This window comes from Austrofundulus limnaeus, unplaced genomic scaffold, assembly GCF_001266775.1.
Source record: "Austrofundulus limnaeus strain Quisiro unplaced genomic scaffold, Austrofundulus_limnaeus-1.0 Scaffold101, whole genome shotgun sequence".
NCBI classification, from domain to species: Eukaryota; Metazoa; Chordata; class Actinopteri; order Cyprinodontiformes; family Rivulidae; genus Austrofundulus; species Austrofundulus limnaeus.
In genome coordinates, this window is record NW_013952503.1 from 830,404 (window position 1) to 841,991 (window position 11,588).

The window sequence follows — 11,588 nt, forward strand, 5'->3', positions numbered from 1 at the left end:
GCATACAGCTGCTTCAAGTCAAGGCTTCGATTGTGTCAAAAAAAAAAAGGTGAAAAAAAATGAAACTGCAGGCTGACTGAAATTAACACCTCTATTTATGGAGGTGAGGAGGAATGTTAGAGGCAACGAGAGGGGATTCAGAAAGATGCGGGGTTAAGTGGAACAGGATAATTTTCCTGTCTGCTTGCTTGTCACTATCACCGCTGGTCATCTAATTGCCACCATTAATGTCAGAAAGGAAGGAAGTGGAGAAATTAGAGGAAACAGAATCTGAGGAGTGAGAAATGGACAAGGCCGAGCACGATGAAGGCAATTTTGAGAGTAATGGAGGTACATGGAAGAGTGGCAGGCAATTCTGGCACTGAAATAGAAGCTCAGGGCAAAAAACAGACCCGTGTGAAATACAAATGCTACCTCGCTGCACGAGTATGCGAGCCTCGTCGAGCTGTTCGTGCACAGGGAAAGCCTCGGCTCTATAAAGCATTAATCTCTTTGGGGACGTGCCCTAATTAATGACTTGACCTCCTAACGGGCAGACCCCCCTTCTGCAAGTTAACATTTAGTAGCGCAGCCTCCGGAGATGCACTCTGAAGTGCGTTTAATAAAAGAAGTGGCCATGACACTAATTAAGAATTAGACAAAATAAAATAAAAGTCCATGAATTGTTCTTTTTACAAGAGTAATGGGCGGAGCTTCGAGATTGAAACCAGCATTGTCTAGATTGCTGATAAGGAAATTATGGCCATTTTGGTATAGAAAAAAAAGCTCTTACTTTTTCTACTGGTTTAACAGTGAAAACCCAAAAAACCTTTTATGATTCTGCAACAAACGGGCCTAACTTTTTTATTTCTTGAGAGAATTAAATACAATTTTAAGAAGTAAGAAATGGCATGATCTTCACATTGGCTACCAATATTCATTATTTATTAATTAAGAACCAAAATGAATAATCCAAAACCATCATGCATTGGAAATATAGGGTCTTAAATTTTTTTATTTATTTATTTTTTAATTGTGTGGGGTTCTGAAAATTCTATGTTTGCTGTGAAACATACCAGTGTTGTAGTACTTGAAACCTTTTTGGTCTCTGTCTTGTCTCAGACTTGACTGCATTTGTACTTTGTCTCATCYCGATCTTGGACAGAAGAACTCAGCATTTGATTTCAAGACCAAAACTGTGGAAATACCACTAAACTGCCAGAATATTGTTCATTTTATTTGTTAACATCCTTTCAATCGATATAAAACGTAATGATTCAAATCCAAGCGTGACTCATTGCTAATTATGTACTTTTGTCACCCAACCTCACCCACTTTCACTCTCACATGCCAAGAAAGTGAGCAGTGGTTGTCTGGAAGTGGGAGATGTCTGCAAAGTGTTCAGTAATACAATTTGCCTACATAAATCATGAATATTATGTTTGCCACACAACAACCAGGAGACAGCATACAGCAAATTGTTCATTCTGCAGTGCTTTACTTTCAGAGACGGTGGGGAACTTTTATCGTCACTTAGAAAGGAAGCAAAGAAAGGAAAGCGTTGTTAGCAAAGCTAATTAGCTAAAGTTAGCAATTTGCCTCTGAAGCTATATTCTTTACCCAACCCTCACATCAGGAGATTTAGTCGATATTAAATATATAGATTAAGTTAACTACCTGTGTACAGTATACTGTTATGTTTTAGGGCACTAGTTTTTTTTTTTCCTGGTCTTGGTTTCAACTTGGTGTGAACCCCTAAAAGTCTTGGTCTTAATTAGGTCTCAGGCTAGGTGTTCTTGACTACAATACTAAAACATAAACCTGTGGAATGMTCACGTCAACTAAGAGGTAAGGTTTGTCACGTACCTTCATTAATAAGGCAGTCAAGATGAGCACACTGCTTCTTTTTGTTGTTTTGTTTTTATTTTTCCAACAATTTATATTCTCATTTTATACAAGGCTCCACTTTAGAGAGAGAGAGTAAAACAAAACAAAAAGTAAACAACAAAGCAACACAGAATTCAGCTAAACCAAAAGAACAGAGATACACACAAACCAATGCCTTGATTATACTAATTTTGTTTCTGGTCAAAGGCAACTGACTCCTGCTGCAGACTATTGTGTCCTCAAGCTTAACAAGTGCTCCGTGTATTTACATCCACAGTTCTGCCCGTCTGGCTTTTCACAGCTGCAAGAGGAAAAAGTCACGTATTTTCTCCATCAGCCAGGTGTGTATGTGTGTGTGTGTTTCTGAATCCATAAAAGGTTAAGATCAGGTGATTGAAGTCCCAGTGAAGCTTTGTGGTTGTTACTGCAGAAGTGTAAGTGAGGAGGGTGGTCCGTAAGAGTGGTCACGTTGTTTTAAACTGTCTGTCCGTCAACATGCCAATGTGTCCGTAAATTAGCCAGCGTCCACAAGTGCCGCCGTCCTTGCGTCTTTAAACCTTTTGTCCTCAGTTGGACTTGGACCAGATCTTCCCACTGCCTCGCAGCCTGTTTGGAACACAGCCAACGGAAACACTGAATTGGTGCTTTATTTAAATTTCGTCTTCACTTTCTTGCATGCTTTACTGAAGGAACAAAACACATTCACATACACATCACTGATGCAACCTGGAGGCAAAGGTGTCCCGCATCATATTTAAAGGGGACATATCATGCTTTTAAATCCTCCTTTTTCACATTTAAATCATTCAGTTGGGGTCTGTATATAGTGGAACTGCAATGTTTTGGTCTGAATTCCTGGTTAGTGTAGCTCCACAGGCCCTCATTTTGGTGCGGTCTCTTTACATGCAAATGAGGCACTTCTGACCCCGCCCCCCCTCCAGGTCTCACTTTCAATGATCATTAGCTGTGTCCCAATTCAGGAGCTGCAGCCTACCTAGACTGCGGCCCACAGAGGCCACACTCTAACCCCTAATTTACATTACTTGCGTTCCGTCTCCACTCCGGTCCAAACTCCGCAGCAAATACGCACCCATTATAATCAATGAGAGTGTTTACACTGGCTGCGGTGGTGAGCGGACGGCGATCCGTCAGAATTAAAACAGATCCTATTTTTGCCGGACGATGGAGCAGCGCCAGAGTCAATTTTTAAAGATTAAGTCGCACCAACAGGAAAAGAAATGAGCACAACATCGGTATTTTCAAAATAAGACACTATTCGGCAGAATAATTTGTCGGAATAATGTCRAAATTGCGGCTATATTAATAAATATATGGATATATTTCTACACAAATGCTGTCAGAATGTATCGTTCTGTTTGGTCTGCAGATGGAAACGTAGCATGAAGCTATGTGTACACATACGATACATGTGGATTTTATTTTGAAATCAGACGTTTCAGAAAGACGACAGCGAGACAGTTTCAACATAGATACCAAAAGCCTTTATATCGTTGTTTTCAGCTGTGTTTGGAGTTYGTCTTTCACAGAATTAATTATTTTTTGCTGTGACTTCCACACTTATCACTGAATTTATCACGCGATCTGCTTCCTGCACGTGTGTCGGACTGGAGCAGAGCGGAGGTAGTGTAAACTGGACTTGAAACATACAGCTGCGACCTGCGCAGTGGAGCGGAGCGCAGCCGTAACACATGTAATGTAAATTAGGGGTAAGCATTCCTGGTAGGCTGCATAAAACTGCTGTGAAATGAGACTGTCTAATCTTTGATTACGCATGTTTGCATGACCATGAACTGCCATGAACTATCATAGTGACACGTTTTATATCACGTGCTGTCAGACAAAATGCGTTGGGACATCTACTCACGTCTCTTCACTGGAGGAATAACTTCACAGTTAAACATGTTATATGTAAATAAATATTAATAATTTGGGTTTAGCTCCAGTATCTGTACTTGTAGTTGCATTTTATCTAACATCTTATTGCAGCATAAAAAAAAAACAACAAAAAGAAAAATTTTGCCACCTTTGTCTTTGTTTAGTTTGCTGACGGCGCAATGAATCCTGGGATATCCTTGGCTGGATAGGATACTTAGATGCAGCCTTCATTTTCGGGGTTTTGTGGGCTGCATTCGTTGGCTGCATGAGAAGGAGCCTACGAATTGGGACAGCCTTCAGAAGGGGCAGTGACACAAGTCACCAACAAATGCAGACGCAGCTCCTGAACTGAGACACAGCCATTGTCCACTCCACACCATTCGGCCATTTCTGTAGTTTGATAGAGATATGACTATATAGCGGCACATAAACTTTTTGTTTACACATTAATAAAAGATGTCAACAGAGGATATGTACATCAGCCCTATACGTCCGAACCAGAGAAGAATGAAGACCAACGTGCAGAGACTAAATTCAACTTTTCTGCACTCCTAAAGACTCCACGTACACAAAATGTATTTAAACTGCTAAAAAAGTGGATTTTGCGTGATATGTCCCCTTTAACACTCTTACATTTGAGCTGATCTGACTGGATTTTCTATTTCTGTAAATTAAAAAGGAAATTCTGGTTTCTAAATATAATCGCTCTGTTATCAAACCCATCCTTTAAATAGCTTTACAAGCGAATTGTGTCAGAACTTATTTTGAGGATTGAGGTTAAGCTATCATTAATTTGGATGTGAAAAACACTGAGAGAGATTCTTCATTTGAATGAAGCGCGGCGCTGAATGATGAAAATTATGGGGCTCCACGCTTCATCAATCATGACAAGCAGCCAGAAAATAATCACTGCTTTCTGTTCAGCAGGAAAAAAAAACAAAACATAAACAGCAAACACTTGAACCGTCTCTGCTCATCACCGGAGAGAGGAAACGGTTCTTTCAGGAAGTGAGCACGCAGGGCGAACATGTATCCAGTGACATTTTACATTTCAGGAGATGTGAAATTAGCCATCGGAAATAAGGGCCGGATGGAAGCCGAACAGAAGAAAGTATCTATTAAGCGGGGTTATAGTACAGCTACGCAACACTGATGTGTATCTCATAATGAAACTACTTCATGCAGACACACTTTCGCAAAGACCGACAAAAACACTTTAACCAGCAGCTCACTTCATACTGTTTATTGAAGAAACACAAACACGGCGTTTCTCCTGGGTATTAACTTCTGTCTCTACAAAAACACCGGACTAATGGCTTTAATTTAAAGTTTGAAACAGTCTTTATTGTGCAAATGTAAGAAAGGGAAATTCTTCTTTTTTTTTTTTTACAAAAAGACTTTCCAAAACACAAACGTTTTATAGAACAAAATGAAAAATGGCAACAAGAGATAATTAACGGAGTAAAAAGCTTCTATTTGCAGCTTTTTGTTTTTACTCGTAGTAATGAACATTTTTTTCTTGATAAATAAAAAATAAAACTAAGCACAACCTTCATTTTGAAGAGAACACCTGCAGGGAGAGTTTTGAATAAACCTTCAGTTCAGTCATTTATTCTAAACGGCCACACATGTAATAGTTTGTGACAATTTTAGCCTTGAAAACACAAAGCAATTTCCATTCAAATTGCCTGTTAATTAAAAAAAAAAAAAAAAGAAAACAAGGTGGCAACTTTCCCAGAGTGCTTCTGAAATATTGGGCTGCCTGAAAAGGTGACGGGACTGAACTCACCCTTTCACCTTTGAAGCTTTTTTGCCTGGTTGTCGTGGTTCCTGAGAGGAGGCGGGGTCTCGTGGTTCAGCGGGCTGATCCGCGTCCTGATTGGATGCGGCTCCGGCAGGGGCGGGGCCCGATGATGGAGACGCAGCACTGGCCTTTAATGTTTTTTGTAAGTTTGAGACCTGACGTGGGAAAAAGAAAATGAGTTTAAAACTTCATGTTTTAGAACATGTGTCAAACTCRAGGTCTGCTGGCCAAATCTGGCCCTTGTTACCATTTTATCTGGCCCCAAAGAAATGTGAAATAGTTTTATTGTTTCTTTTTTTGTCACATTCTTCTCATGACAACTGGTTAACATTCAAACCAAGAAAATTAAATTTGAATTTTTCAGTAATCTTTGATTTTGGTGTGGAAAGCGCAACAGGGAATCAACTTTAATTATCTTGTTCTGAATTTGCTTCTTATCTCAAATGCAAATAATTGGATTTATAGTGAGAATTTATCTTTTTTACAGATTTTATGGGTTGGGTTGAAAAGCATCTCTAACATATTATAAATGTAACAGTTGTTGATAGAGAGTAAAGTATATAAAGTTATGAGTCTTTCTAAATGTTATATTTTTTCTTTATTTGTTGGGTTATGCGTGTTCTAAATGCTACATAAAACATAAAAGATAAAAGAAGAATAAAAGAAGGAAAACAACATTTTCATATGTATCACGTGTTTGTGGTCCAATCAGAGACAGCATTCACATCACTAACATGAACAGGAATAATCTGAGAATTATTGTTTTTAGCATGTATCAGCTAAAGCTCACCCTCATAGCAGCTCATTAAAGTGGTTTTAGCAGACAATCGGTTCAGGATGTTTTCAGAGATGTGCGAAGTTCTCAAATTTATGATTTAAAACAAAACACTGCAAATGACTCTGCATTAATATATGAAGGAAACATAAAATGTAAGTTTGCAGTCGACTTTCTGGCCTTAAACAGAAACAATGAAGCAGAACGCACATTATGTTTTGTCAAATGGAGTAAGACTCTAAAAATGTTTCTTTACAGAGTGCTCCTGTATTAAATTCTGGGTGCAATGTTACGTTAATGACACTGTAATATCTAAGATCTGGTGAAGGAAAGCAGGGAGGGATGACAAACAGTTTTCAAAACAGACTTTAGGGCACACTTGGGATTTTATGAACTGACAAGAAAGCAAGCGCCTAGATAAGATGAACTCTGTAAAATCTGCCTCATAAAAGAACTTTGCTAAAACAACCAATATGAGAAACGAGTTAACCCTTTTCATCTTGATCTAAAGGAGCACAGCCAGCCTATTTAAGGAGAAGCCCTCAACTTTGTCCTTTAAATCAGAAAGAAAAAGAAAGAACAACTTTTATGGCTAAAATAAAACAATAACTGTACTTCAGCAGGAGTCGGAGTGCTCAGAGCCCAAGTTTGAGCTCTAATCACCAACTTTACTTCAAAAATGGCTACATTTGTTCTCCACAGCCAGACAAAATCCAAGGTAAAGAACTGTTCATTTAGATGACTTTCCTGGCAACTAACTTATGTGTAACCCTTTACAGCACTGGTGTGGGTCACTGAGGCAACATTACTGAATATATGCAGACGAGCACCAAAYAAAAGAGGGAATTCAGGCTGATCTGATTGCTTGCAGTTATGATACAGAACAGAAGAAGCTGTCCTGATGGATTTGTCTAACAGAAGACAAGTGTAGCAATCAATCAAACACCACCACTGAATTTACTGTTAAATGTGGAACTAATGCTAATAACAGAGCGACACGTCAGCGTTTGTGTTGACTGACAGCAGCTGGCCGCCTGCCTGCTGTGTTGGCATCAGGAAATAACAGAAAATGAACTGTGGGGGATTGTGGCGAAGTGAGGATTCGATGCAATCTGTTGGTTTTAAAATACTAATTATTACATTTAAATAATTACTTTTCTCAGGGATGAATAGAGTATCCACTCATTCATAATCTACTGCATGTGAATATACTGTATTAGGAATGAATCTGGATGTGAACTGGATTATGATTTGGACTTTTTTCTTCATTTTGTGACCTTAGATGACTTTTATTGTGAACTGGTGTTTTAAAAACTAAACTGAATTATGTCTACAATTCATTAACTTTACAGCAAAACCAGAACAAAAACAACATAACTTTTTACTATCATTTATTTATTTATTTACTATAAATCACACTTATCAGACTCAAGGCCCGCGGGCCATATCTGGCCCTTGTTAACATTTCATCTGGCCTCAAAGGTAATACGTTTTATGGTTTTTCTTTTTGTCACAGCTTTCAAACCAAGAAAAYTAAGTTAGAATTTTTCAGTAATCTAAGATTTTAGTGTGGAAAGAGTAAAAGAGAATCTACTTTCTATTTTATCTAATCTATTTTAACATCAAACAATTGGATTTTTAATGAGGGTTTTCTTTTTTTTTACTGATTTTCTGGGCTGTGATAAAAATGTACCCAAGAAATAAATGGAAAGTTGTTGACGGATAGCAAGGCTTAAAAATATTGCTAAATATGTTCTAAATTTAAATGCTAGATAAAAAAAGATAATTTGGAAAACATTCCTTCAATAAATACAGACAAATATTGGCCCTCAGCTTAGACCAGGGTTTGGCAATCCCTGCTCCAACACACCTGATTCAATCATTGAATTACCTCATCCAAGTCTGGAATAYTSATAATCACCCATTCATTCAAATCAGGTGTGGAGGAGCAGAGRCATGTAAAACATGCAGGGCTGCAGCCCTGGAGGATCAGAAATGCCCATCCCTGGCTTAGAACAAGTTTTGAATTTTGGCCCCCTTGTKTAACTGAGATTGACACCCCTGCTATAAATTAATACATTTAGTTGCAGATGGACAAGAAAACATATTAAAAAATAAGGAAATCTGGCATAATACATGTTATTTTAGGATAAAAAGAGAAATATAATAAACTTGTTTTGTCACAGAGCATTTATTTTAAAGTCTTGAAATATTTAACTATGTGGAATGAATGTATGTAATATATGTATATATTTATATGGGTACCCATCATGTCAAATTTGGTCAAAATGACATCAACACATCTTTAGAAATCTGGCTTTTTAAGCTGCCTTTTGATMCCTGGATCATCCTGATAACGAGCATTTCTGGAGATATCTTTGATTTGTCTTCCTAATCATAACACATTGATATTTTGTCTGAATTTTTAGGTTACTAGAATGAATAATTTGTGTATCATTTTAAAGAGGATACCAGCTGGTAAGAAAAAAACTAATTGCCAACTCACAGAGAAAATTACAAATATCTGACTTGCTCAAAATCTTGTTTTTGACATTGTTGCTAATAAAAAAAAAGAGCTTAAGAAATTTTAAAATCATATTTCAGATATTTTATTTAAACGACCCATAGATAGATGAGGTATGCATTTATTATATTTTGACAAAATAGAATTGTGGCAAACGTACTAACAAGTGCAATATAACTGCCCATTTCTCCACACACCACTTTATTTTGGGATTTAATCCTCGGTTCGATGTAACTGSTCTGAAATGATTGACCAAAAAGAAAATGTAAACTTTTTCACAATATTCTGATTCTGAACTGCACCTGTATATGCACCTGAAATAACCAGAAAAAACTAAAAACTAAAATTCAAACTAAAGTGATGAAAAACCAACCTCAGTTTCCACTTGGACTTTGACCTTTAGTTGGTTCTCTCTGTACTGGTTTGCCCTGGAAACCTGCTCCTCGATCCCACACAGGACTGCCTCGCACCCCGTACACCTGAGGGCCAGTGATGAAGGTGGAGGTAGACTATCGGTTAGAAAACTGGCATAAAGCCTGCATACAGATGAACAGGTGATACGCACCACTCCTGAAGCGTGTTGATTATGTTTGGAAGCTCGTTGGGGCCGAGGTCACGACCTACGCTGCAGTCCACCTCCACCTGCTGGTTCCTCTGGTCCAGTTTGCCCTGGATGATGTCACAGTAAACAGCCTCGATCAACAGGTCCTCCAGTTCTCGCACATTCTTTAGCTCGAGCTGCTGAAGAAGCAGCGAATAAGGAAGGCACTGTAGAAAATAAAGAAAGACATAAAACAATTTCATTTCTAATATTTTCAAGTCTAGACGGTGCATTTGATTACAACTGAATGAGCTTAGGGACAATGACCATTTGTTTAAATGTTGCTGCTATAGAAACGTGAAAGAAGTCTGAAAGGTAACAAATCCATAACTGGGCAATTAGAGAGTTCAAGGCCACAGACAGGGGAAAGCAGTGACACAAAACAGGGACCAGGAGTGAAAGGAGTGATGTTAATGGGAGGAGAGATAAAGCAAAAAGGGGAAAAGGACAGTATTAGTGAGGATAATGAATCAATTATTCAACAGGAGCAGAGAAAGAAAAGGGCATAAGGAAAGGTGTGGTGTAGCTAGACATGCAAAGAGCTCGGATTCAAGAAATAAAACAGTTCCTTGTGTTGTAAAAGAGTGAATATGAAATATAAATTAATGATAATTTTCTCAGGAAATTTGAGGCTCGTAGACTGGTTTTGCTTCAAATTCAGTTCATTTAAATACAGCCCCAAGCTTACAATCACTTGCAATCTCGTGAACTTTAAAGAAACTGACTGCGAGTCAGAATAAAATAGTGAGGTCGTATTTAAAAGCAGGGCTGTCAATATTTCAGTGATATAGGAGCTGGATTTGTATAAAGCCTGCAGCAGTGTGGTGGCTGCAGAAAATTTATGTTCTGCCAGCCACTGAGAAGAAAGAGAGAGGGAGGGTACAAAAATCAATACAAAATTATAGTTTAGCTGCACTTTATGTTAACACTGAAAAAGAAATGTAATGAACATGTACCTTGAGGTTGGAAGCCAAGCTAATAATCGAAAGATGACGGAGTTTGTTTCTTTGTGCCGGGGTCAACTCTGGAAGTGAGGCTGCTCTCTCTGAAGCAAAACATAATAAGACCAATCAATAAATAAGACAACATACCAAATGTTAAAAGAGTGGTGTCAAAGGCCTGTGTTTATTAACACTTGTAGCTAGTGTCAGGTGAATTCTAACACGAACCTTTGACTGTAAATTATTAATCAGTCGTGACAGCGTTTACACCTGAAACATGTAGGCAGTGATCTTAGCACCTGTGCTTATTGCAAATGTATTTATGGACATTAATTTTTTTTAGAGTGTGTAATTTGGAGAGATTATTTAAATGAAATGCACAAATATGATCCATCAGGTTTTGCACCTGCAATTTATTACAGACTGCATCATCAATGACTAAGTAAAAAAGTGTTAGTGGTGTCCTGATACCAACATTTTATAAGTACAAATGCCCTGATACTCAGATACCAATACTAGTAATGGTATCGGAATATACGAGTAGAAAGAAAATCKTATTTCTTGTTATTATTTATTAAAATAAACAGTATGGGTCAGTGTTTTCAAACTTTTCTCTTTTTGACCTACAAAATAATAGCAGCAGAAACCTGTGGTGCCAGCTACTTTTGGGTGATAAACATAGTTACCTGTCAAATAAACAAGGGTATAGTAGCAATATGCATTATGGTAATTTCATCCATTTTTAAGTACAATAAATTCACACTTTTGTAACAACTAAAGGCAATAAAATGTTGTTAGTAGTAATTTTTAAAAGTAATTTATTCTGAAAATCCTTTCAAGACCCCATCTTTGATGTTTCAGGGGCCACAGTSGGGTCCCGACCCCAACTTTGGGAACCACTGTTACATCTCTCTCTAGTGCCATGCCAGAGTGCGCTGGTGACCATAATCCTGTATTCTATACCAGGGATTCTTAACCTTTTTGACCTCGTGGTCCAATGTATTGAACATAAAGGGACACGAGGCCCAGTCAGACATTACCAATGTATGGATCAAAATGATTATTATTCTAAATCTGTTTAATTTTTATTGAATTTACATTATAACTAAATTAAATACACTTACACTTTAAAAGTAAAACTCCTGTCAAATAATCACAAGACATGATTATAACAAACATTA

At 37.8% G+C, this 11,588-nt stretch overlaps 1 protein-coding gene across 2 annotated transcripts in view; it reads right to left on the minus strand.

The window, feature by feature from the left end:
• Positions 1-1,880: 1,880 nt before the first annotated feature.
• The window catches only part of cops7a (COP9 constitutive photomorphogenic homolog subunit 7A), a 27,905-nt gene continuing 18,197 nt past the window's right edge, over positions 1,881-11,588 (minus strand). Inside the window, exons 4-9 of one of the 2 annotated variants that reach the window (XR_001310625.1) lie at positions 10,423-10,511; positions 9,431-9,633; positions 9,239-9,344; positions 5,552-5,721; positions 3,911-4,152; positions 1,881-2,472 (exon numbers count right to left, since the gene is read on the minus strand). Coding sequence is in view for 1 of the 2 variants with exons in the window: in XM_014013446.1 (XP_013868900.1) it covers positions 2,433-2,472; positions 5,552-5,721; positions 9,239-9,344; positions 9,431-9,633; positions 10,423-10,511 (608 nt within the window). In the remaining variant the exon portion in view is untranslated. The remainder of the gene's footprint in view (positions 2,473-3,910; positions 4,153-5,551; positions 5,722-9,238; positions 9,345-9,430; positions 9,634-10,422; positions 10,512-11,588) is intronic. The other variant, XM_014013446.1, reaches the window with a different exon arrangement.